General features: G+C 35.7%; 1 protein-coding gene across 6 annotated transcripts in view; it reads left to right on the top strand.

Annotated features, from left to right (window-relative positions):
* Window positions 1-27,575, top strand: part of Ten-m (teneurin transmembrane protein Ten-m) — a 978,623-nt gene that overhangs the window by 942,013 nt on the left and 9,035 nt on the right. For 5 of the 6 annotated variants that reach the window (XM_069840033.1, XM_069840032.1, XM_069840028.1 and 2 more), the window contains 11 exons: window positions 2,322-2,348; window positions 4,637-4,853; window positions 8,130-8,715; window positions 10,089-10,338; window positions 11,624-11,859; window positions 13,218-13,375; window positions 15,702-16,159; window positions 18,189-18,772; window positions 20,833-21,259; window positions 23,623-23,800; window positions 24,025-25,624. In XM_069840033.1, coding sequence (XP_069696134.1) covers window positions 2,322-2,348; window positions 4,637-4,853; window positions 8,130-8,715; window positions 10,089-10,338; window positions 11,624-11,859; window positions 13,218-13,375; window positions 15,702-16,159; window positions 18,189-18,772; window positions 20,833-21,259; window positions 23,623-23,800; window positions 24,025-25,624 — 4,721 coding nt within the window. The remainder of the gene's footprint in view (window positions 1-2,321; window positions 2,349-4,636; window positions 4,854-8,129; window positions 8,716-10,088; window positions 10,339-11,623; window positions 11,860-13,217; window positions 13,376-15,701; window positions 16,160-18,188; window positions 18,773-20,832; window positions 21,260-23,622; window positions 23,801-24,024; window positions 25,625-27,575) is intronic. The other variant, XM_069840029.1, reaches the window with a different exon arrangement.

The following is a 27,575-nucleotide window of genomic DNA, read 5'->3' as shown; positions in this document are numbered from 1 at the left end:
GTATAGTTGTGCCTGAAGGAGAGAAATTAGAACAGAACTTGTTCGAAATGAATCCAGTATTTCATTAATTTTGAGATATTGTGTGTTGTGAAATGAATTGCATTCACATGATTTTTCAGTATTATGTTTCGGGTGTTGGTTTTGTGATGCGTGCATTTGCTCTGAATATAAAAAGTAATGTAGTATATGTCGGGAGAGTTATTCTCTGTTGCAAAATACAGGTACCGAGTATGTAAACATGTTTATGCCTCTGGTGTTGGTGAGTGTGTGAGTGGTGACGTGCAGTTGATCAGACTTGAATGAATAGCATGTAAAGCAGTGGATTGTTTATTGTAAAATGTTGAATCATGTTAACAGTTATGTAAAGCAGGACTGACAATACTAAAACTTTTTATAAATTGATTTAGAGGCTTCATTTCTTGCTGATAGTAAAATAAGCTACATACAGCCTCTGCTTAAATATTCGGAAAGGAGAGATTTCTCTTCCTATTTTTTGTTAAATTACATATTCCCCAATTGAGTACGGTATATATTATAATTGGCGTAAAAAAATTAACAGTGTATTGTGTAGTTTCACTAAATGTTTTTGGGATGTCTGAATATATCTAACCTTATTCTATTATTTTCACTCTTTCGAATATCTTATGTTCTTGACGCCATAGTAAGTACTGTGTTTCTAGTCACTGATTTTAATTACTTTCAGACAAATATTATGCAGATTTTTATGCTAAATTTCAGAAATAATTTCCATGCAGTCTCTTGCATGAAATCTTATAATACGAATTATTTCCCATAAAAACGTGTAGACGAACTCGGTAACTTGTTAAAATGTAGGGTACCAGTAGTGTTTCTCAGGATATAGTACAAACTACTAATGGTCCTTGAGTATTAGCTTAGTTTGCCACAGTGTAAAATTACGATTTATTAAAAATAATTCATTTCATCAGTTTAGTGCAATTCTATAATTTAAATTGGCCAAGGATTTAGTAAGTTTACAAATTGATAACCACTGGGATAAAACAAATATTGACAAGTTCATGCCAACTTGACGGCCGAAATTTTAGTTACTGTTGTTTTGTTTAGGCAACTGTCCAAAGACAGGTCTGAATCTCACAAGTTATACCAACATGGCACCACTTATGAGGCAACTAGGCCAGGAGATAATGAAGTAGGGTGGCCAGTTCCTTTCCCCCTTCATTACATACGTCGCCAATTAGCTACCCGGTACATATTACACTAACCAGACTTCAGATGTATAGAAACAATTGTTTTTCATCTGACACATATCGTCAAGTGAAATAGTTATTGGTACTACGATGTTTTAAATAAGTCCTCGAGCTGCTGACAAAATTATTATTGAACACTTATCAGAAAGCTTTTTATAAGAACATAATTTTTCACGTTTTATTAAGGATCTGAAAACATAATGCTGTCATTGTAAACTTCCTGACAAGCTATTGGACTGAAAGAAGTCATTCTATGTATTCATAAAGTATATTTATTTAAAATAATGGAAAACTGGCTCCGAATTGGGATATGGAAAATAAAAAGTGGTAATCTCACTGTTATTGATATTATATTTCACATAAATCTATGGTATGTGTAGAAGTTGTGAGAGAATCCAACAACGACAAGAACGATAGTGATAGTTCAAATGAAGGAAAATAATCTTAATGCGTTCAAATACCGTTTCCTGTAATTGTTCCTTTTATGATATCTGTTGCGTGTTCTCCGTTGGTATAAAGATTTTAAAATATCTTACAGATAGACTATTCAGAATTATTTTTAACATAATTTTTAATGAAGAGTTTAAAGCTTTTTTTTGTGAGAATTTCTAATGCTTGATTTAGTAAATCGTAATATAAAGACTCGATAGTTTATGATTGTCCGCAGAAGTGATCCTTATCTTCTAAAAATCTGAGTTGATGAAATACATTCGGTATATCATATCATTTTAAAAGTATTTCTTTCTTGATATTTGAAGCCACAAACATTTTTCACTCTGATATGTACTCGAGGCCATTTATCGAAGGAGAAAAGTTTTCATACTGGCACAGCATCTGGGAGGGACATACGTTTATTTTCACCGGTCATTAAGTTAATTTGTCTCTCAGCAAATGATTTTCCTGGAGTACAAACTTGTTGTTGTTTGAAGAGTCAGTCCTGCTTGGTGTGATCACTAATGAACCCCCTTTTTCAGTGGATGCATGAGCAGCACCCTGGGACGGGAAGGGTAGGGAGGGGAGGGGTTTGTTGTGTATTTGACTGGACTATGGTTAACTGTGTGGGCTTCTTGTTTCTCTCTCGGTGCCGCTGCTCAGTGTGTTCTGGAACCACTTCAACACCAGGTAAGACCATTGTGCACAAAACGGACACGTAGCTAGTATGGATGTTGTCTCACAGTCGCCAGTCCGTCAGCTTTTCGTTTTAGTAAGGAATGTCACTATTTCTTTACAGTGTACAGCCATGAATTTTGCGCATTGATTTGCAAAGGGGGAGAAATGGTTTTAATGTTTGTGTCTCCCTATTGGTATGGGATTGATATCTATGATTGTTGCATGGTTTTGTTATTATTATGGACCCAATATTGTGTTTCTGTGACTTATGAGTTTGCTTTTGTCCACGTCTTAAATTAAAATTTCCGTGGTTGTTATATCTGTTGGACATGTTTCTTTCTCTTTATCTCTTTCTGTCTCTCGCTCTTGTCTTGAAACTCTTTATCTGGTCATGTGAATTGTTTTTGTGGTCCACTACACTCTCTTTGTCTACTATTCTTGAAATTCTTTTTCCTTTTAGAGTACTTAATACCGTTAAGCTGCAAAAAAATAGCAACATTAAGGTTATGATAGAAAAAAATATCCACTTCTTCAAAATAAAAATTAAAAGTTGTTGTTAGCAGTTTGCCTGAATGATCACTATTATTCTGTGATGCATTTGAAAATTTCACAATTATTCACTCTGGTCTAAGACGTTCTTAAAATCTGTATATTGTATGTATGCATTTTAGTTAGCTTTGCAACTTTTAAGAAATACAAGAACTCTCCGAATTATGTCAAAATAAATGGCTTATTAAGTCGATCAACAAATTTTCATACAAGATCTGAAGGAGTGTAGATTCCAAGATCGAGTCTTGGATACTGTAAATAATTTACTTAAAATTGACATTTCTCTGCAAATTTCGAGAGTAATAATTCTATATTTCTACATAGAAATTATTCTTACTACCGATAATATTTGTTCAGTTTAAGGAAATATAAAGGTACCGGGTAACTATAATCAGTAGGTGGATATGTTTTAAGCATTGCTGTATTACCATACACGATTTTGCATTTTATGAAATACAGAAAGAAGAATTGTGTTACTGAAGTTTAATGTAACATCTCTACTATATTAATAGTTTGTAATTTGAGTGTCAACCTATATCTTGATGCAAAATAAATTAAAGATAAAATCTTTCAATAAGATTCACTTCAAACAGTTAAGATGGTTAACTCAACTGAAATTAATAATTAGGCCTATGCGTATTTATAAAAAAAATATTGAGCAGTTTTATAAATTCAGTAAGAATGGATATTACCAAGTTCATGTGCATTAATTTTGAGTAGAAAATGTGTCCTTTTCTTCTTCAATTTGATACATTCCTACGCGAAAAGAGCCTAGATGCCCATCATAATTATTAAAGTTTAAAGAAAAAGAAAAGAAAATTAATATTAAATATCGGTTTTATTCTCGAATGAAAGTCATGTAAGCAGTAGTGATGTAAATCGGAGAGTACCTGTAAAAAATACAAGATGTGATACAATAATTTGTGCTTTAGAGAGGCAAATACTACTTTTTACAAAAAAATGCAGTATTTGTCTAAAAACTTTATCATACCTACTATAGTACTATGTGATTTAACTATTGTGATTGTAAGTTCAGTGATATAATACAGATTAATTATGAATTTCTCTGCACAGCTTAGTGAGTTTTGTGAAAAGATAGTCTCTTACGAAAATATAATGCATGTATATAATTATATGAAAATATAGTTCTTGAAAATATACACGTAATTTAAACTATACATTACTTCAGATAGCAATCCTGTGTTGCTATAGGCTATATGTAGCCATGAACTGTATAAGAGTTCTTTCAATATAGAAACAGTTGTTCCTATAAAAATACGCAGGCCTACAGTGCAAAGAAATTTGTAAAAAAAAAAAAATAAAATAAAAAATGGAAAAAAAAAACTATCTGGACTCAGAACATTAAGTATTTTCAAGTAGAAATAAATATTCCTTTAACTATAAAGCAAAGAAATTTAGTTATTAGATTGCCGCAACAACTACGAAAAATCATGAAGTTACAAATACTATACCATTTTACAAGTGAAAAGATTCAATTGAAAAATTTTGTTTCTAAATTTTAACGTCACAAATGGGAATTTCAGCTTCAGGTATGGTTTATTCTAATTATATCAACTTCATGGTTTAAGTCAAAAAATCTAGCCTCCATTCACTTAAAATATCATTTTTCAATATTTATGGACCTTTTATTGGTCTCAGTTATCTACTTCAATTTTAAGACCTAAAAATAGCAGAAATATGATGAAATGATCTATGGCAAATTGTTTTCTGAATATATATGTATGTTTTAGCCGTTCTGCAGTGGTGCGGGGACACGTGGTGACAGCAATGGGCATGGGACTTATGGGAGTACGTGTGAGCACCAGTACACCTTTGGAAGGCTTCACGCTAACCCGTGAGGATGGCTGGTTTGATCTTCTGGTGAATGGTGGGGGTGCCGTCACACTGCAGTTTGGACGTAGCCCTTTCCGACCTCAGAGCCATATTGTCAATGTTCCTTGGAATGAGGTAAGACTCAAATTGAGATCATATGAAGGTCATTCCAAAAGTAATATTGTATGTTACATTTGTTTAAAAAAATCACATTTTATTCTATAACTTTGCCATTTAGGAAATAGTAGCTACACCCTTTAGACACAAAATGTAAGGTCGGGTGCACACAGAATGAGACGCGACGCGACGTGGCGAGATGCGACATTTTGCTTTACAACGCCTCACAACAGCTTAACACGGTTTGCTCACGACAACTGATTTGCTGGCTGTGTGGGTGTATAAAACTGGCCTAGGCTAGAAAATGGCGTCAATGAAAGAGGATTGTCTACATGAGAAATTCCATTGTATTTTTGGTTATTATTTCCTAAGGATGCCTAATACGCCTAAAAATCTATAGAATTGAAAGAATCTTAAAATTAAATACTACTAATGTAGTGCACAAACGTCATTTTGTATGTTTATGACTACATCACGACTCACAATAAAGAAAAATAATATATTAAATCAATAATGAATGAAAGTATAGAGCATAGAAGTAGGCCTACTACAAATTATTATTATCAATATTATTATCCACCTGGTGCTTTCATCTTTGCAATTTCTCACATATTTTTAGAAACCACATTATTGTCGTGATATTGTTACAAAGATTTTATAGAACGTATATCTCGTGTACTAAAACAACTAATTTATCCTCATCGAGCTCCATTATGAATGAAGTGCACTATACAACAATAGTGTCTGTAGATGGTGAAAGCTTGCAATCATAGCCACTGCTAATGCATGTGCAGTATACTGCAGCTATCAGACAATCTACTTGCGACGAACTTTTAGCAGTCATTCAATGTTGTCTCTCTGTGTCTCCTTGTGTCTGCTTGCGACCGTCGCACCGCGTCTGATTCTGTGTGCACCACATAATAAGAAATCAATGGGAGACAAGTACCATGAGACAAAATGTCGCGTCGCGCCATGCCGCGTCTGATTCTGTGTGCACCTGGCCTAATATTCTCACATTAAATCCTATCTCTTCCTAAATCCTGTCCATACATCACGTCAAACAAGTGCATGTATACTCTCATGGTATAACTTGGACATTGCGCTTTTGAATCATTTTTTTTATCTACATTTTTTGTTCAAAAATGCAATCTTTTAGTTTAAAAATAGGTGATTAGCTGAGGGTAACAAACCAGAGGTATGAGATAGACTGCCAACATTGTCCACCCTAATTTTATGATTGCCATCATGGTTCACAAGACTGCAGTCGGACACTGTTATGTAGCAGCAAAATGTCTTCTGTTCCTAATGTAACTGAACACAGCACAGTTGAGAATGACGTTTTTTTCATTATTCCTATATAAAAGCTCAGAATTAATGGTGATTCCTTCTGGCGTAATAATCACAAGGAGAAGTCTTTCAGAGTACCACAAACAGTCATCATAATTTTCTCTGTTAGATTCACAATTACAATTAAAGATGAATAAACTGGTAGATTGCCTTCGTGAACATTAAGGAAAACAACTCTCTTGTGGCAGATGTGAAAAAGTGACTCAAAAGCACATGTTTTAAGTTTTACCAGATAGCCATATGTGCTCTTTTTTTGAACTAGTGTAAGATTCCTGAGACAGAAGGAAAAAATTATGTTCAAAATATCCTTCTGTTATTGCAAGAAATAAAAATACAAATAGCAGGCTGTAGAATAAAAATTAGATATCAAGAAATTGTCACATACGTTTTTCTCATTATACATTTTATGAGTTTCACAATAATTAATTTCTTCTGTCGTGAAGCAAATGATATTATTGCTTATAGGTATTCTAAAGACATATATACATGAAATCATTTAAAATACACTCAAATAAGACGAAACTTTCGTTTCCTGGATTTCACATAAAAAGGCATTATCTTTAACCCAAAAGGTAAGACATGTAACTTCATTTACAAATTGCATATTTTAATTAGATGCATGTACCGGTAATTAATTTTTCACACATTTACATAAGATAGCAGTATTGTATGTAGGCTATATTGTAAACATTTTAAATATCTTTTCTCTGCTTATGAAACTGGGCATTTCAAAGTACCAATAGTTCAGTCATAGTTAACAAACAAATGTTTAGCTAGGAATCAATCCTGTAACAATAACACACTCTTCATTGAGGGTAGTGACTATAACTGGCTTAGTCTGGTATAATTTGAGGTCTTTACGGACTTTGACAAAATTCACAACGAAAAGTATAAATAATTAATTTATCCAAAACTTATTTGTCTTGGAACATACTTCATTACTCATTTCATTAGTATCGTTCTGTCTTCTGCAAGAAATAAAGTTCAGAAAATTTTTTTTTTGATTTAAAATAAAGACCTATTAATTATTTTGCAAAATGTTTTATTTTGTGTGGATCATTCTCGAAAATTAACTAGTAGATACTAAATATTAACAAAATCTGTGCATTAATTTAGGAGAAATTGCTGTACACAGACAAGCACACAATACATATACAGAGCTTTCAACTTAAGACGCAACCCAGGTACCTACTGGCAGGCAGGTCATACTCTCAAGCGGTAACACCCAGTGGCATTGTGCAGTAATTGAACTAATAAATGGTCCAGCATGGATTCTTTCTACCCGTATTTAGTATTAGTTTGTCTTCTGCAAAATTAATTGAATGGTGTTTATTTCCTTACCTTAAGACATAAGATGTTCAAAATGAGCTCCACCAACTTCAATATAATGCTCACACCGCCGAAGAAGATGCTGAAATACGCAATCCAATTCCTGCCTTAATGCTGGAGATCACGGCTCGAATATTTTTTTGAAGTTCCTGTAATATATGAGGATTGTTCACATACACTTTATGTTTTAACATACTCCATCCGCGGGCTTATCCGCCCGACCACCTACCTGCCACCACACAACATCACTAGATTTTTCCAGCTATAGAGACCATCGCTCGCTCGCCTGCCATGACCAAAGTTGCGTCGTAAATTGAAGGCTGTGTAGATAGTATGCCCAAAGCCACACTTTAGTTATCAGAGATGCTAATTCATATAACGTGAAAGTAAAAAATATGATGCATTATACTAGGAGTGACCTACGTACATTACTATCAATGGAAAATCAGAAAATTTAAAATGTTACTTGTGCAAGAGTAAGATAATTTCAGTAAATGGTAATATACTATAGGCTATATGAAGAAAAGTGGAATATTATCTGTATTATCAAATTTTTTAGAAATGGTTGCAGAAATGTACTTTAGATTTAATTATAAGTAAATTGCTTCGTTGTTGTAGGTTGTGATCATCGACACGATTGTAATGGGCACAGGTGACGAAAAGTCAGTACCAACTGTGCCCCACTCATGTGCTGCTCATGACTACGATCTCATGAAGCCGGTGGTGCTGGCAACATGGAAGCATGGATTTCAAGGAGCATGTCCTGACAAGAGTGCCATCCTTGCCGAGTCACAAGTAGTACAGGAAAGCCTGCAGATCCCAGGCACAGGCCTGAATCTGGTGTACCACAGCTCACGTGCAGCCGGATACCTGTCCACCATTCAACTGCAGTTGACACCTGAGACCATCCCTGCTTCACTCAAGCTAATCCATCTGCGAATCACCATTGAGGGCATTCTGTTTGAGAAGACATTCGAGGCAGACCCAATCATCAAGTTCACATATGCATGGAACCGACTGAACGTGTACCGGCAGCGTGTGTATGGTGTGACAACAGCTCTGGTGAAGGTGGGATACGAGTACAATGACTGTAAGGACATCATCTGGGACGTGCAGACTACGAAGCTGAGCGGCCACGACATGAGCATCTCAGAAGTGGGCGGCTGGAATCTGGACATCCACCATCGATACAACTTCCATGAAGGTATGACGAAATATGAGAATAAAAGAAAAAGAATGACTGATTACTTGTCTTCAGTGATTTAGTGTTACTGTGTTTGCCTCTGCATCCAAACATCGTATGTTCAAACCCAGTCAAGGATGAAGAAATAAAGGTCTTTAGCATGACTTCCTCTGATATAATATAATATTGTTTTATTTGATGTTCAGTCTAATTGACATATCACAATTTAAAAATTTAATGACATTTACATATGTAAAATGATCATTGGTATTATGAAACTTAAGCAAATGTTTTCGCTCTTCAGGCATCATCAGACTTTTTTTATACAATAACTTGTACATTTTATGTCTTGTTGTGGAATCTGTACAAACTAATTAAAACACAACCTATAATATAATGTTGAACCAACTATTTGAGATAAACTTGTGATGATTAACGATCTAAAATATAAAATACAGGTATAAAATTTAATATATAAATAAAATTGTAGCTGATATGTCTGTCTTATATTTAAATTATGACATATGAAATTGCAAACATGATAAAACTATATGATTCCTCTTTAAACTTCATAATAGCTTCCATTAGTTGAATATTTGTTGTGAGTCTTGGTCTCTGGTACATCACTCGTTTTTTTAGTGAAGTACGGTATTCTAAAATGTATTGATTATTCTAAGGGCGAAAACGTTTGCTTAAGTTTCATAATACCAATGATCATTTACATATGTAAATGTCATTAATTTGTTTAAATTGTGATATGTCAATTAGACTGAACATCAAATAAAACAGTATTATATTATATCATATTGTATTGACTATTTGAATATCTTTCATCATGCTTTCTAAGATAATGACTTCCTCTGAAAGGAAAGTAAAATTAAAGATCCCATATTGTGGATAACCTCTGATTGAGGTGCTGGCTTATACCTAAGTATAAAAAAAATAAGACACAATATTTCTTCATAGATTCGCATCATTTAGTGGACTTAAAAAGAAGACCCTCTACTTAAATTATTTAGATTTATGTTCGATAGATTGCTTTGCATGTATACGCACAAGTGGACGTTAAGTACCAGTGGTGCTATTTTATTATTAGAACAAAAATTGCGTGCTGTCTTTTAATTAATATATTTCCATTTCAATACTTGAGTGTGAGTATTCACTGAAGAAAGAAGTGATTTCCAACAAATATGCCATAAATCCTACTGGTATGTAGAAAGACAAGGAAGTTTTATTTATATTTGGAAATATGGAAGGTACCGTATTTCTAAAAAGGCAATAGCATTATAGTAGGAAGTCAGAAATTCCTGAGGTATTCTAATAAGAACCATAACCACCATTTTCTTTTCAAAACATGCATTACTATATACAATGATTGAAATTCATTCTTGCAGGCATACTACAGAAAGGTGATGGTTCTAACATCTACTTGAAGCACAAGCCCCGAGTAATATTAACTTCAATGGGTGATGGACATCAACGCCCTCTAGATTGCTTTGATTGTGATGGGCAGGCTTCTAAACAGCGCTTGCTAGCTCCAGTAGCCCTTGCTGCATCTCCTGATGGATCCATATTCGTTGGTGACTTCAATTTAGTTCGAAGGATTCTGGTGGATGGAACAGTGAGAACCATTGTGAGACTTAAGTAAGTGCCAGTACCATGTATATATCTTAGGCAACTGTGCTAACCATAAGTATTTATTCAGCATAATGAACAAATTGTAAATTAGGTCGTAATACCTATTTCATTGTTATTGTTAACTTTACATACTCAGATCGTCCAGTATTGGAATATTAGTTCTGATAACATATTAGTATTATTTTCTAGCCATTATAACAACGTAGACACTGACATGAAAATACTACATTCAACCAAAAACCAGAAACTCGAATTTTTTTTTTTTTTTTTACATTGGGGAATTTAATTGAAGTGAATTTTATTATGGCAGGCAGAGTAACTATCTCATGCCCCCATGTCATGCCACTTCATTAGAACCAGGTACCCAGCTTCGAAGCTGTTAGCCCTGTAAACTTTTCCCCTATTATCATATTATAGGATTATTTAAGAAATTAGCAGTTTCTTTGTGATAGTAGGAGAGGAAAGAGTGGGGGAAGGGAAGTGGTCCGTGGCCCATCATACTCGATACTCAGGAACAATACGAAATTTATAGATACATAAAACACACTCACAAACACATCCTCAACACTCAATTGAATTTCAGAACACACACCCTTTTGTATACAATTATGAACACATTCCACCATAACAGAAAACCAGTAGATAGCGCTGGAAATCACTAGAATTCAGAAGATGATGGAAATAACATAAAAACTAGCCAATCAGGTAGAATAATATCACAATTTAAAATGTTAACACAGTGAAGTCGTTATTTATTTAATCTAAATAACTTAATAGTTCATCAGTAATTCCTTTGACTTCTACTGAATGCAATATTCTACTCTTTATTATGCCTGTTAAAACAATTCTGTGTGTACTGGTATGTTAAATAATATCGTGACTGGACTCAGACTTGTTGAACTCCTCTATTAATGTTGATCAATTTGAAGTGTACACTTTATATTATTTTACTTTTACTTTTGAATGACTAATCAAAGATTTATGTCTGTATCTTGTGTATAATGAACACCGATCAAAATACCCTTCATTTCTCATGAAAAACAAAAACTGAATAGACTACAGTGGACTATAGTAGACTTTATGTTGTCGGTAAACAGCTGGATACATTAAGACGGACAGACGGAACAAATGGACCAGACCAGACCAGACAGACAGACAGTGCTGAAATTCTCTCCTCTATTGAAATCTGTATCTACATTAAATTCTGATCATTTCCCAAAAATCTGTTGAATGTGGCAGAGAAAAAATTGTAATTTAGGTGTGTATTCATTCATTGAATATTTATGTCCAGTGCAACACGTGTGTCATACCGCTACCATTTGGCTCTGAGTCCCTTGGATGGAGTGTTGTACATCTCGGATCCTGAATCACACCAGATAATCCGCGTGCGTAGTGTGGATGACTACTCAGATCCAGATCACAACTGGGAAACTGCAGTGGGCTCTGGAGAGAGGTGCTTGCCAGGGGACGAAGCCCATTGTGGTGATGGTGCATTGGCCAGGGATGCAAAACTTGCTTATCCGAAAGGTAATTGGATTCTGAAGCCTTGCAGGACCCTTTCAGTATAACAGTTTTTCTCAAATTTTATAAAATTAAAGATCATGTTAAAAATTTACAAGTCCAGCTTAAACTATTAAGCACTTTCATAAATTTGCCCTTAAACTGTCATTAAATGTGTTTAGTGACTTATTTTGTTAAAAAGTATAAATTTCTATTTTCTTCTTTAATTGTGAACTTTGTATCAATAAAATCATTTTTTAAATTAAAATAAAACTTACTGAATGCCATAAAAAAGAACAGAAAAAGTCTTTAATGCCAGTAGTTAAACAGTTTTATTTGCCCATTCATTAACATTCTACTTATTTCAAGGTGTACTTATGACGTCTACAAATTAGGTTCCTTGTTAGTTTTAGAATAGTGATATTATCTTTATTTGGAATGTTCAGGTTCTAAGCAATTTACCACAAATGCTAGTAACTTACTAAAACAAAAAATCGAACACTTTTCTTTATAGCTCAGAATCTTGTCGAAAAGTTTCAAATCCGAAACAATAGAATAAAAAAGGTGTTCATAAGGAAACTTTCCTGAAAAGCATTTGGTAATCAATTTATCGCGACTTAGGCTTAGCAAAAGTAACAGAAAGTATTATATCTGAGCTTGTCTATGTTCATTCTATTCCAGCAGTTATAAACTTATAGAACGTGACTGCTCACCCAGTCTAAATTAAATCATTGCAATGTTTTACTCGATAATATTTTTGCTAAGTAATATGTAGTATTCAGTATTAATTTATTAGTTGTCAATAGACTTGTATACAAGTTTCTGACATTGTCAAAATCTTAAAGCTACATAAAATCTTAAAATTATAAATTAGTAACAGTATATTAAAACTACATATAACAACTAAAAATAAAGATTATAATGTATTACAAGATGACTAAAAATAATAATTCATAGTCTGTTTATTGAGTCCTGTAGTCAATGATATGGGATGTAGATTCTAGCGATGGAATTCTTCATACTCTAGATGATGACATACAACTTGCAGGAACACCATCCCTGAATTTAGTCTCCGTTTAAATATTCCTGTAATGAAAAATATCATTTTTCTTGTAATAACTACTTTTTTAAATTTTGCTATTGCAGGTATTTCCTTAATGTGCTGAGATAACCTGATGTATAATTTGAAGCCAGTCTATGTAAAACATTTTTCATACAGTGAAAATAATAAGTTTTACATTGCAGCCCACGAAGTTATGATTATTGATCTGCATGTCATAGTTTGAAAAGCATTACATTATAACAAAAATATAAATATCCACAACTGTGAACAGTAGAAAAATAATTACTGCAATTAAGATTTAATAAGTGTACTTGTGTTTCAGGGGTGGCAGTGTCAGCTGACAATGTGCTGTACTTTGCTGATGGCACCAACATCCGCATGGTTGACCGTGATGGAATTGTTACAACTGTAATCGGCAATCACATGCACAAATCTCATTGGAAGCCAATTCCTTGTGAAGGAACTCTGAATGTAGAGGAGGTAACTCTAATTAGTTCATTAATATCAATGGCTAAAATTGTGTGTGTCTGTGTGCGTGTGAAGTTTAGCTATTTATGTACCTACGTACCTCTCAGTCACTTACATATAGTCTACGGGTTAGTGAGCAAAACTTGCACTGCAAGTTTGCATTTGAGATGGGTTCGAATCCCGCTTGGATTGATGAGGTCTACCTGATTGGTCTTTCCGAGATTTTCCTCAGCTGTAAAGCGAGTGTCAGATAATCTCATGGAAAATTCTCGGACTTATCTCGCCAAGTACCATTTCACTATCACCAATTCCACTGATGTCAGATAATCGCAATACCGTTAAATAACTAATTAAAACCATCTGGATACAATAAAGATCGAATCCTGGTTCGGACAAGTTGCCTGGTTAAGATTTTTTTCAGGATTTTCTCTCATCCATTAAGAGCAAAAATGGGGTAACTTTTAGTGCTGGACCCTGGGTTCATTTCGTCATCTTCATATTCATCCATCCTGTCTACTTCTACACTCACATGTCATCCTATCACATGGGGCTAACAGAATCCGACCTAATGTGTGCCCCAATCTCAATATGCTTGGCATAAAAAATAGCTTTTTCAAATTGTTTTACTTTCTTTTTCTTAGTCAACTCATATCTCCCTTGCCTATTGGTTGGTACCACACCACTGATTTAAGTATTCTTCTGTCGTGTACTTTTCATGTGATGTCTCAAGTTATGTCTGTATTCATCAATTCTTTTTTATTTGTAGAAAGTGTGGTCTAGTTATTTCTAGTTTTACTATTTTCTGTTCCATCCTTACATGTACACATCTTTACAGCTCGTATACATTTTATTTACACTGCTTAAACTCCATTATCTTTATATAACTCAAGTTTTTTATCTATACTGCTATTAAGTTACAAATAGACTTGGATTTTAGGCCAAATGCCTATTTTTTGCTACAGTATATAGGGATAAAGTATGGCATAACTAGTTAAATACTGTTAAATTTCACATAAAATGTGAATGTTTGGAAGGGATTTTATGGTGCTTAAAATGCCTGTTTCACCCGTTGTGACCTATTTTAAGGTTTCAGAGCCTTAAAATGCCTATTTCTATTTTGCTAATATGTTTTCAATTTTTTTGTGTAAAAATAAAAGATAAAGTTTTGAATTTCATGGGGTGAGTTTAGTTCAAAGATCTTGTAATATTTCGGTTGTAGAAATTAAGACATTCCTGGAAAGTGGTTTTGTTGACCACTTTAGCAGATGGTAGGAATGTGATGAAAGGAATGGGTGTACTTTTCTGTTAAAACATCAGCATGTCAAATGTTACTAGATTTAAATATGCACCCATTACTTCGGTATCATTAGAAAAAAAACTTTTTCCGCTTGTTAAATAGTTCTGTCTAAGAAAAGGAAAAATTTTGGAACAGAAAATGTAAGGAAAAACCTTGTGAGGTCGATGAATTCATTAAAATTATTATTCGTAATTTAATACACAAAAATAAAATTTCTAACCACAATTCTTTACTGTTTTTGTTACTGTATAGGCTACTGTAATGCTTAATACTCACTAATTGATTGTATTTTTATAGTGTTATTGTAGTTTGAGTAGCTGGAAACACATTTTAGTTGCCATAAAATGGGGTGACTTGATACGTTTCATACGCTGGGGGACTTGATACATTTTTGTAGGTTGATGTTTCGAGTCACCCAGTTTTACGGTGCCTAAAAATCCGAGGTCTAGTTATAAAACTTAGGTTTTGTACTTATGTGTTCGGTTTTTCATTATAATTTTGAAAATGTTGGAGTTACAGTTTGCATTTAATGATTGACGGAACCTAACGAATATTTTCAAACATTTTGTAGAGGTTTAGTCACCTTGACTTATTCATTCATTCATTTATTCATTCATAGTTCTCTGCTCAAGGGCAGGTCACTACAAACCCAGCATTCTTCAATCTACCCTATTTTTAGCTATCTTTTAGTCTCCGCATATGATCCATGTAGCTTAATGTCGTCTATTATCTGATATCTTCTTCTGCCTCGAACTCTTCTCCTGGTCACCATTCCTTCCAGAGCATCTTTAGTAGATAGTTTCTTTTCAGCCAGTGACCCAACAAATTCCTTTTTCTCTTCCTGATAGTTTCAGCATCATTCTTCCTTCACCCACTCTTTCGAACACAGCTTCATTTCTTATTTTGTCTGTCTGTTTCACATGCTCCATTTTTCTCCATAACAACATTTCAAATGCTTCTAGTGCTTCTCTTCACTTCGTCGTAATGTCAGCTTGACTGTATAATCACATAAAGTTGTGCCTGTTTGTGTAATATTTTCAGGTTCATTTACGTTGGCCAACTGAGCTGGCGATCAGTCCTCTGGACAATTCACTGCACATAATCGATGATCACATGATCCTGCAACTTGCTCCCGACGGTCGTGTCAAAGTGGTGGCGGGCCGTCCCCTCCACTGTCCATCACCAGTAGGTGGTTATGATACCGAACTGGCCACACATGCCACACTAGTGATGCCGCAGAGCATCGCGTTTGGCCCATCAGGAGACCTCTATGTTGCGGAGAGTGATTCCCAGCGCATCAACAGGGTCCGAGTCATTGGCACGGATGGCAAGATTGCACACTATGCTGGAGCTGAGTCCAAGTGTAACTGCTTAGACCGAGGATGTGATTGCTTCGAGGAAGACCACTTCCTGGCCTCCACGTCCAAGTTCAACACGATCTCCTCTGTTGCAGTGACTCCTGATGGCATCCTGCATATTGCAGATCAAGCAAATTACAGGTACAGTATTACAAGTGGTTAAGTTTATCATCTTCTTCTTGTAAGCTCAATAGTCTATTCCAATTCTAATCATAATTTATTACTTCATCCTTCCCTTTCGCATCGAAAGGTACTTCATTCTTCAAGCTGCTGTTTTTGGTAGTCGTTTGTTTTCATTTTTGTTGTGTTCTCTTTACATTTCGGTCTATAATCTCTGATAACGTCTCATAACAGACGAATTCCTTGAGCTGGTCTGTGAGGAATTTCTTCTCCATAGAAAATTAAAATACTGTGATGAATTTTTTTTTACTCGTACTTATAAAATTTATTATTATTATTATTATTATTATTATTATTATTATTATTATTATTATTACTACTACTACTACTACTACTACTACTACTACTACTACTAGGGTTGCCAACTCTCCTGTATTTCCCAGAATCTCCTACATTTGCCCCTAATTTTTAACAGACTCCCAGCTCCAGTATTATTCTTCTTTTCGAACATTTTTCTCCGTTATTTTTGCATAATATAAAAATTTTTATTCTGAACATTTGATTTTGCCGTGAATGATGACTTTTGTTATTCAAGACAGCCATTAAAATGTGCAGCCTTTTTAGAAGGTAATGCTTGCTAAAAATGGGTTTTAGTGTTCACCCGTTTAAAATCAAACCATGTTAATATAATAAGTTTGGAGAAACTGGCAAATTTTGTTCTAAGCTTATCAAGTAGTAATGTTCATACAAAGAGGATGTTTTATCTCATGAACAATAATTAAACAGATTTTTAAAACAGGAGCACGACACATCTAATCAAATCAGAGCTGCAAACTGTACTCTGATTCAACTATTACGTCAGACAAAATCTGTCTCAAAATACTTTTAATTTAAGCCTACCTGCCGAAGTGTAGACTAAAGTTGTTTTTTAGTAACTGATCCGAATAACGTGTCGATTTTCTATGTGAAACTTTGTCGATTTCTTAGTCTCCCGTATTTTCTTAAAAAAAAGTTGGCAACCCTAACTACTGCTACTGTTACTGCTACAGTAGAACCTCGATTAACTGATGTGGGGATTATCTGTCATCAAAAAGATAAAGATTTTTTTTAAGCTGAGTTCATATGCATTTCCTTCCTGAATCGTGTCGACCATGATGCGTAATTTTCGTTTGGTTCCCTATCAAGGTTAATAAAAACTTTCACTCCCTACAGACTGTCATAAAGATTTCACTTCCCACTCTCTTCCTCGAATATTTCTTAGTAATTAGTCAGCATTGAATGGACATAAGAAATAAGATTAGTTGTAGGAGAGTGCAGAAAAAGTATCCAACTATTTTAAAGCATCTTAAATGGCACCAAATAGATTTAGTCCAGCGTTTCTCAAACTTTTTTGAAGTGGGAAGCACTTTTTAAAGTCAGAACAGTTCCGCGGACCACCTTACTCTTGTTCCCTTTGAAAGCAAATTTATCACTTTCATAGCATATTTTGATACCAATAGGCCTATATTTTAAAACTGAATTAAGGTTCGGTACTTTGGTCCTCTAATATGAATTCGGGTGGTCCCTGGCCGGGTTACAGGCGCAGTGCCAGATGTGCAGGGAAATGATGTCGAGAAACTCTACGTGTATAGTGCTTTAAATCCCTCTTTTGTCGCTGAGAGTAGAGTGGGAAGTCGATAGATGGGTAGGGTAATAAATTCCATAAAATGTCAGTACTGGGAGAAAAAGTGAAATTCGATTGCCACATGTCATTTCCAAACTCTGAGATTTTAAGCTATAGTGTGATACACAATTCGTTTGAATTTTGTTTTTTCTTCTGTCTTTCTTGAAGGACCACAAGGGTAGACCTCGAGGACCACAGATGGTCGGCGGACCATAGTTTTAGAAACGCTGATTTAGTCCATTAAAATTGATAATATTGATTATTTGTTATTTTTTTCTATTAACTGTTGACTAAAATGTGTAATCGAGGTTGTACTGTATGAAAACAGCATATTTATCGTCTGTTGGTAAACTTGTCAACTTAAGTATCTTCATAATCAACCATTAGGATCCGCTCAGTGACAGCCAGCATCCCAGATGCGAGTGTATCAAGGGAGTATGAGATCTTCTCGCCAGATACACAGGAAATCTACGTGTTTAACCGCTTTGGTCAACACATCGCGACACGCAACATCCTAACAGGCGAGACCAGCTACCTCTTCACATATAATGTAAACACTAGCAACGGCAAACTCAGCACAGTGACAGATGCAGCAGGCAACAAAGTATTCCTGCTACGTGACTACTCAAGCCAAGTGAACTCAATTGAGAACACCAAAGGGCAGAAGTGCCGACTGCGCATGTCACGTATGAAGATGTTGCACGAGCTGAGTACACCTGACAACTACAACGTGACATTTGACTACCATGGTCCCACCGGTCTGCTCAAAACCAAGCTGGACAGCACAGGGCGCAGTTACGTGTACAACTACGATGAGTTTGGACGACTAACATCGGCTATCACTCCCACTGGCAAGGTGATCAGTTTGTCCTTCGACTTGAGCGTCAAAGGAGCGACTGTGAAGGTGGCTCAGAACAACAGGAAGCCTGTGTCCATGTTGATCAAGGGTTCCAGTGTTGTCACTCGATTAGGTAAGTCACCTGCTATCTGTTACAGTATAACTTCATAGTCACTATTATAATTATAGGTTAGGTTAAGTTACATTAGTGGGGGGGAGCCATTTTGACCTAGCACTGCGACCATTACTGATCTGTTGTGCATCTTCTGCTATTTTAATACCTGTTAAGCACACTCTCCTTAACAAAGGTGTAACATTTTTAAAAGAGACATTTATGAGTTCACTTATTTGAATGTTTTGTACATGGAAACGAAGAGAAAGGCATAAAATAGGAAAGATTTAAGAATGTTTAGTTCGCAGTGAACAGAAAATGAATGAATGAATGAATTGGTCCAAAGAGCGATATCTCTATGCAGATAGAATTTCTCATTCCACAATACATGATTTACAATTTCATCTGCCTTGAGACATCTAAAACTGTGGGATCTAATGCTTTCCCTATCTTATAATGTCTTTTCAGTTTATGAACATGTCAATTATCCATTTAAGAGGGTTCTGCCTAATTTATAGTCCTGCCATTCTGCTCTATTTAGTTCTAAAATATATTGCCTTAATCATAATAATGAAAGTCATTTAAGGTTGTTCTGGTCATGATTGTATAGTTAAAATTGTTCAAGTCTTTTTTTCTTTGGACTTTCAGTTTTTTCTTTTGACAGGATTATAACAATGATCAATTAATGATTACCTATTAATTTCGGAATATTCATTAAGTCATTCATTTAGTGTTCTGCCCAAGGGCAGGTCTTTCACTGAAAACCCAGCTTTCTCCAATCTTTCCTATTTTCTACGTTCTTCTTTGTTTCCTCATATGATCCATATATCTTAATGCCGTCTATCATCTGATATCTTCTTCTACACAGAACTCTTTTTCCGTTCACAATTCCTTCCAGTGCATCCTTCAGTAGGCAGTTTCTCCTCAGCCAGTGACCCAACCAATTCCTTTTTCTCTTCCTGATCAGTTTCAGCATCATTCTTTCTTCATCCACTCTTTCAAACACAGCTTCATTTCTTATTCTGTCTGTCCACTTCACACGTTCTATTCTTCTCCATATCCACATTTCAAATGCTTCTATTCACTTCTCTTCATTTCGTCGTAATGTCCATGTTTCTGCCCATACAATGCCACACTCCATACAAAGCACTTCACTAGTCTTTTCCTTAGTTCTTTTTCCAGAGGTCTGCAGAAGTTTCTCTTTTTTCTATTAAAACCTTCCTTTGCCATTGCTATCCTCCTTTTGACTTCCTGGCAGCAGCGCATGTTACTACTTATAGTACACCCCAAGTATTTGAAGCTGTCCATTTCGGAATATGGTCGTCAGTAATTCTTTGAACGTGTTTTATTCATTTGTGTGTATACAGTATTTCATTATTTGTTTGCTAAATTTAAAAATTGTAGATTCTTTATTAATAGAATTTATTAATTTTATGAAAATGTGTATCTCACAGGACTTAAAATTGCAGTCTTTTTTCTTTCTACATTAATTTGAGACATTTTCTATAATGTTTATTTTCAAAACTGTACTTTTACAAAACATGAAGTAGAAATTTCTAATAAGTGTGCGTGATAACACGATTTTTCGCATGGCTGACCAATCACAATATTTTTTTATTACTGTCTTTACTTGTATATCGTCGCTGTGCCTTCCTAATCCGCTATGTGTTTTTAATAAGATTTTGCAAGAGAAAGAAAGAAGCAATGTCACTTTAATTCTCTTGATTTTCAAAGCTTTTCGGTATAATTTCATCATTTATCTTATAATGATTGAAATTATATCAAACATAGCTTTGAAAATCAAGGGAATTAAAAGTGACAATGCTTTTTTCTTTCTCCTGCAAAATCTTTTTAAAACACATATAGCAGATTTTGAAGATGCAGCAACGATATATCACATACTCGTGTGAACTAAAGTATCGCCAAACTGACAGATCGTAGTTCTTTTTATTGATGTTGATGAAACAGTTCTGTTGTTAATGAGAAGTTAATTTGACATTTACGATTATCAAGAAAAATGTTACAAACTTTGCTGAAACCAGCACAAAGCTCTCATGACAGTGGACGCATTTTACTTGTAGGAGAGGCTGAGCACCGAACACTGGTGCTGGCAGATGGCAGCGTTGTCAGCATGGCTCCCTGGTTGCACACAGTAAGCACGGACACTGTACCGTACACTGTTCTGTCCGACATTGATCCTGTGCTTGGAGAGAGCTTCCCAGTACCAGCCAAGCAGAAGACTGAAATAGGAGGGGATCTGGCCAATCGGTTCGAGTGGCGCTATTTCCTGCGACGAGCACAGGGTGGTGGCAAGTCTGGTGGAGGCAGAGGTAGTGGCAAACCTGTGGTGCAAGTTGGAAGAAAGCTGCGAGTCAATGGCGAGAATCTGCTGACCACAGAGTATGACAGAGAGACGGGCACAGTGGCTGTCTTCATGGACGACCGAATCACTGAGCTTCTCAATGTGACCTATGATCGTACTGCAAGACCAGTGAAGTGGGGTCCCAGGTAAATTTTTAGTCAAAAATTATGTTTTCTTTCTAGATTATGTTTTTGTTATGTGGTTTTAAACTTCAAATGATCAACATTTACCAGTACGTATTTCATTTCATAAACTGTAAAAAGGCCTATATATTTTGGTTCTGATTTAATTTCTAATGTTGTGAATTCTTCAAAATCCTCTAATTTTTAAAAGGAATCTCATTTTTATAGTCTCTATTACGATATTTTTCATTTTTATTTGTCAGAGTCCAATATTTTTATTCATCTAATGGCTTCAGTACAAACATTGTTTTATAAAATTTCACAAGTGTGTTAATTTTTGCTTTTCCATACACTACATTTTTTTTATTATTCTACATAATATTATTCGGTTGAGAAGCTTTTGTCATCCAGTCTGCTCTCAAAAAAATCTGAAAGTTAGAACTTATAAAAGAGTTACCGTATATTACCGGTTGTTCTGTATGGTTGTGAAACTTCGACTTTCACTTTGAGAGAGGAATATAAGTTAAGAATGTTTGAGAATAAGGTGCTTAGGAAAATATTTGGGGCTAAGAGAGATGAAGTTACAGAAGAATAGAGAAAGTTACACAACACAGAACAGAACACATTGTATTCTTCATCTGACATAATTGGGAACATTAAATCCAGACATTTGAGATGGCCAGGGCATGTAGCACGTATGGCTGAATTCAGAAATGCATGTAGAGTGTTAGTTGGGAGGCCGGAGGGGGAAAAAGACCTTTGGGGAGGCCAAGGCGTAAATGGGAGAATAATATTAAAATGGATTAAGAGGGAGGTGGGATATAATAGTAGGGACTGGATTAATTTTGCACAGGATAGGGACCGATGGTGGACTTATGTAAGGGCGGCAATAAGCTTCTGGGTTCTCTAAAAGCCATAAGTAAGTATTCTACATAATATATTTGCTAGGCAAAATTATGTAGGAGTTTAGAAGTACCAGTATGCACATTTGTCGTATAAACACTCTATACCACCATGATGTAAAGTGGCAGTGACACTGATGATGGAGATGGTGGACCTATCTGTAAATTATATCAATCAACCAAACCATTTCAATTTACCCCATTAATGAATTACTCGATCTCACAACCAGGGACATGAGTCTAGATGAAGATGAAAATGAGAAAGAAGAGATGCCTTTGCTGTTGTAATTCGGTATCTTGTTACCCTGCATGTAGTTACAGTGGTGGCACCACCATTTTATTTGTTGTTTAGTCAACTGTCCGAAGACAGATTTGAACTTCATAAGTGACATCAATAAGGTATGGTAATCATTGCATACATCGCTGACTAGTTACATATTTCACTAATCAGACTTCAGATGCATACAAATAATATTGTTCTTCCTCTGACACATATCATCAAGTGAGATATACTGTCTGATAATAGATGTACATATCAGCCAGAATCTCAGTCAGGGATAAATTTTAATTTGGAGGAGAGGAATTGGAGTGGGCAGAATTTAATCAAGGCATACTTTTCTAATATGAAATGTTAGTGCTAAGTGGCACACAATTCTGTTGTCATCATCTGAACACGATAAAAAATTAAGAAGATTGAAAATTAAGATCAATTTTGATGAAGATTTAACAAACCAAAACACGAACATTATCGCTTTATGTACAGTGATAGAAGTTACAAAGTAATTGTAAACTAAATACATCGACACTTAAAGTAATGAGGAAATTTGATTGGAAGTTTTAATTATAATCAGATTATTTGTGTGGAGTGAGAGGGACATAAGGTGAGCACTAACCCGACGAAAATTACCTGCCTGGATAGAAACTCTTGCCAGGTACTAATCCCCTAGCCAGAGGTCTTAGTGTCCGTGAAAGTTCCCTGAAACAAGGCTCTTATGGAACTTCCTATCTGATAGGTACCCTCTTATATCGATATTACAATGCCAATTTTGAAAATAATATTCTTGTCCATTCGTTGATGTATTAAGAATTTCTTTTTCAATAAGTTTTCTACTTGTACTTTTTTTTAATATAACGAGATTTCTTTAATTGTCCGATTTTGTGAGTCCTAACAGTTATATTAGGAAATGTATCGTTCACCATTTATTTAGAATTTTGCTGCTATATGTCACTATTATTTTTAAATCATGTTGTATAACTTTAACTTTATGTTTTGTTGTATAATTCTAAATTAAAATATGGACATGGAAGATGAAGATAGTGGCTTTCCAATGAAGAAAGAGAAAAAGAATAGTAAGAAGATGATGATAATGATGGATGACAGTGACGACGATAATGATTGCTTATCAAGTCATTTCACTCTATTGACAAAGCTGCTCAATCCATGTGCACTGCATATGACAAGATATTATTTTTTTTCTTTTTCAGAAATGGAATCTTCGCTGGTGTGGAGCTGGAATATGATCGCTTTAGTCGTCTAACAAGTTGGAAGTGGGGAGACCTTACCGAAAGTTATGGATTTGACAGAGCTGGACGCCTATCCGAGATTCGTTATGGTGATGGCTCGGCCATGATCTATGCCTTTAAGGACATGTTCAGTAGTTTGGTAAGTGGCTTTTTCACTCACAAGAAGAGATTGAAATCTAGAAACTTGATACTTTAATGAAACATATGTAAAATTATTTTTTTAGAAACAGATTACATGGTAAATTTCCAAGTTGGTACAGATTTTATTAATGTATTGAGTTTCCAGTCTGCATGCGAAACTTGTCTGTCTGTCAAGTCGTGAGACTGTGAATTGCAATTTTTAATTATGTTATCTTGTTGTAGCCTCTGAAAGTGACGACTCCACGGGGCAGTGACTACTTGCTGCAGTATGACGAAGCTGGAGCACTGCAGAGTTTGACAACACCCCGAGGACACATCCATGCCTTTTCCCTGCAGACATCACTGGGATTCTTCAAGTACCAGTACTTCTCGCCCATGAATCGTCATCCTTACGAGATTTTGTACAACGACGATGGTCAGATCCTCGCCAAAGTGTATCCACACCAGTCAGGCAAGGTGGCGTATGTTTACGACCAGAGTGGGAAGCTGGAGACTGTGCTGGCAGGGTTGTCGTCAACCCATTACACGTACCAGGAGAGTACAGGTCTGGTAAAGAGTGTCGATATTGTGGAACCCAACTTCGAGCTCAAACAGGAATTCAGACACCATGCTGGCATTCTCAAAGATGAGCGGCTCAAATATGGCAGTAAGAGTGGCCTGGACAACGCACACTTCCGCTACCAGTACGATGGCAACGCACGCATATCAGGCATTGATGTGGAGATCAACGGCAAGGAGCTGCCACAGCTAAGACTCAAGTACAACCAGAATCTGGGCGTCTTGGAGGGCGTTAGTGACTTGCGCATATACCGCAACACATTCAACCGTTCTGTGATGCAAGACACCAGCAAGCAGTTCTTCACCATCACCGACTATGATGCACACGGCCGTGTCAAGTCTCTGCTCATCAATATAAAATCATTTGATGTGTACCGACTCGAGTTAGACTACGATAAACGCAACAGGATCAAGACACAGAAGCTGACGATTGGCAGGACTACCTCAACTGATCGCGTCACGTACAATGCAGATGGCCACGTGATGGAAGTGATTGGCAACGGCAACTGGAAGTATGTGTATGACGAGAATGGGAATGTGGTTGGAGTGATAGAGCAGGGAGAGAAGATCTCACTGGGCTATGACAGTGGTGACCGCGTGGTTCAGTATGGCGATGTGGAATTCAACAGCTACGATGGACGAGGCTTTGTTGTGCGACGAGGCGAGCAGAAGTACCGCTACAATTCGCGTGCTCAGCTGACACATGCCTTCGAGCGCGACAAGTTCCAAACATGGTACTTTTATGACGACCGTGGGCGACTCATTTCCTGGCATGATGAGCGTGGCAATGTGACTCAGTTTTTGTATGCCAACCCAAGTACACCAGACCTCATCTCACACGTGCACTTCCCAAAGACTGGACGTACATTCAGGCTTCTGTATGATGAGCGACACGTCCTCATCACTGTGGAGACGTCTGAGCAGCGATTTTACGTGGCTTCCGATCCCAATGGCTCCCCTCTGGCACTCTTTGATACCAATGGCAACATTATAAAAGAAATTCGACGCACTCCTTTCGGCAAGGTGACTAAAGATTCCAACCCAGACTTTTATTTGCCAGTTGACTTCCACGGAGGTCTGTTAGACCCTAATACGGGTCTCGTGTACCTTGGAAAGAGACTGTATGATCCAGTGGTCGGCCAGTGGATGACACCTGCCTGGGAGGAATTGGCCAATAAGCTGACTACACCAACAGATGTCTTCATCTACAGATTCAGCAACAATGACCCGATCAACAGACGGCACAATGTCACATATATGACTGGTAAGTGGAAGCAATGTCAAAAACTGGCCTAGTTGTTACGTATTCATATAGTCCACTCATGTGCAGGAATACTTTTAAAAATAGTGGTGGAGACTGTTGTACCTTGAATCAATTCTCACATTTTATTTTATTTTCTTTTAATTTTGGGAAATGAAATTTTTTAAATGACAAAATGCTTGAAATGATTATTAAAGATTTCTTTACAACTTCCTATAGGTATTTTCCTGTTTTACAGATCTATTAAGTCTGGAAAAAATAAAATGAAGGGATATGTAAAGTGTTCCATGGTACAAAAGGTTCGTATACCTTGGAACATTGGAACACAGGGAATATAGGTAAAAATATAGCTGTAAAAACTCACAATCATTTAAAAAATGTATATGCCATCATTTGCAGACTTCTCTGATGAGATTTTATTTCCTGGAGGAGCCATAATTGCTTCAACAGCTTTATTCAAGACATCCGGATCAATTGGGATCCTCTTAACTTCAAACTTACTTCGTGGCATGATCTTAAAATGAAACAAAAACTGATAGCATCATGTACCTTGGAACATATTCCTTGGTACAAGATGTTTTGTGTTACAAAAGGGTGCACGTTTAAACAAATATGGCTGCCTAAACTAGAGATGAGAGTAAGTCATGGAAATAATTAACATATGTATTTATTCACCAAATGATAGGGAACACACCATACTTGATTCATGGTTACAAATACACTTTGGTTTTGTGTGAGAAAATATATAACAATGAACGAAAGATTTACTTTTGGTACCAAAAAAATTGTTTCGTCCACAGAACTCACACTTTGTAATAAATCAAACAGGAACTATGACCAGAGCTATCTAATATATCAAACAGGAACTATGACCAGAGCTATCTAATAAATCAAACAGGATCTATGACCAGAGCTATCTAATAAATCAAACAGGAACTATGACCAGAGCTACCAGAGCTATCTAATAAATCAAACAGGATCTATGACCAAAGCTATCTAATAAATCAAACAGGAACTATGACCAGAGCTATCTAGCAGCTTTCTCTACAGTCTACTTCAGTTTGACGGCTAGGTAGCAGCAAACATCAGAAACAAAAAATGTTTCAAGGTACAACAGTCTCCTCCTATTTATTTTTGGATTTCCATTAACTTACGTAACTACTTTAACAGATAAGTGTAATATATATTTTCAGTTTCTCTCAGTCTTGAAATTTGCGTCTTAAAACACAGAATATATTCCACTCTTTATAAATTTACGAAGTGGTTTCTCCTCAAACTCCTCGTTTTAGGACAGAAATGAGAAAATAGTGACTCTGAAATTTCTGATTAGTTTCCACTTACACGGTTTCAAAGTTGTTTTAGTCTCCTTTAAAAATTCACAACTGGAGTTTTCCAGCTTAAAGAATGCATGCCTCAGAATATTTAGCTTTACTTGTAGGCAAGTGCAATTGATTTAGAATCATCATGAATAGATTTTCCATAAGCAGTATTTCACTGTTATTCATTCATTCATTCATTCATTCATTCATTCATTCATTCATTCATTCATTCATTCAGTGTTCTGCCCAAGGGCAGGTCTTTCACTGCAAACCCAATTTTCTCTAAACTTTCCTATTTTCTGCCTTCCTCTTTGTCTCCTCATATGATCCATATATCTTAATGTCGTCTATCATCTGATATCTTCTTCTGCCCTGAACTCTTCTTCCATTCACCATTCCTTCCATTGCATCCTTCAGTAGGCAGTTCGAGCCAATTCCTTTTCTCTTCCTGATCAGTTTCAGCATTATGGCTTTTAATAAGAGATGAATATTATGAAATTATCCTCTAGAGCTAGTATTTCTTCTCTTCTTCCTCCTACTATCACTCCTCCCATGTTCTGAAAACAGTTTTTCACTAAATTCTCCAAGTAGATGTTGAACAGGGTAGGTGATAAAGTACATCCTTGACGTACTTC

This window comes from Periplaneta americana, chromosome 11, assembly GCF_040183065.1.
Source record: "Periplaneta americana isolate PAMFEO1 chromosome 11, P.americana_PAMFEO1_priV1, whole genome shotgun sequence".
Taxonomy (NCBI): domain Eukaryota; kingdom Metazoa; phylum Arthropoda; class Insecta; order Blattodea; family Blattidae; genus Periplaneta; species Periplaneta americana.
Note: the sequence above shows the minus strand (reverse complement) of the source record. Positions and strands in the feature narration are given on the sequence as shown.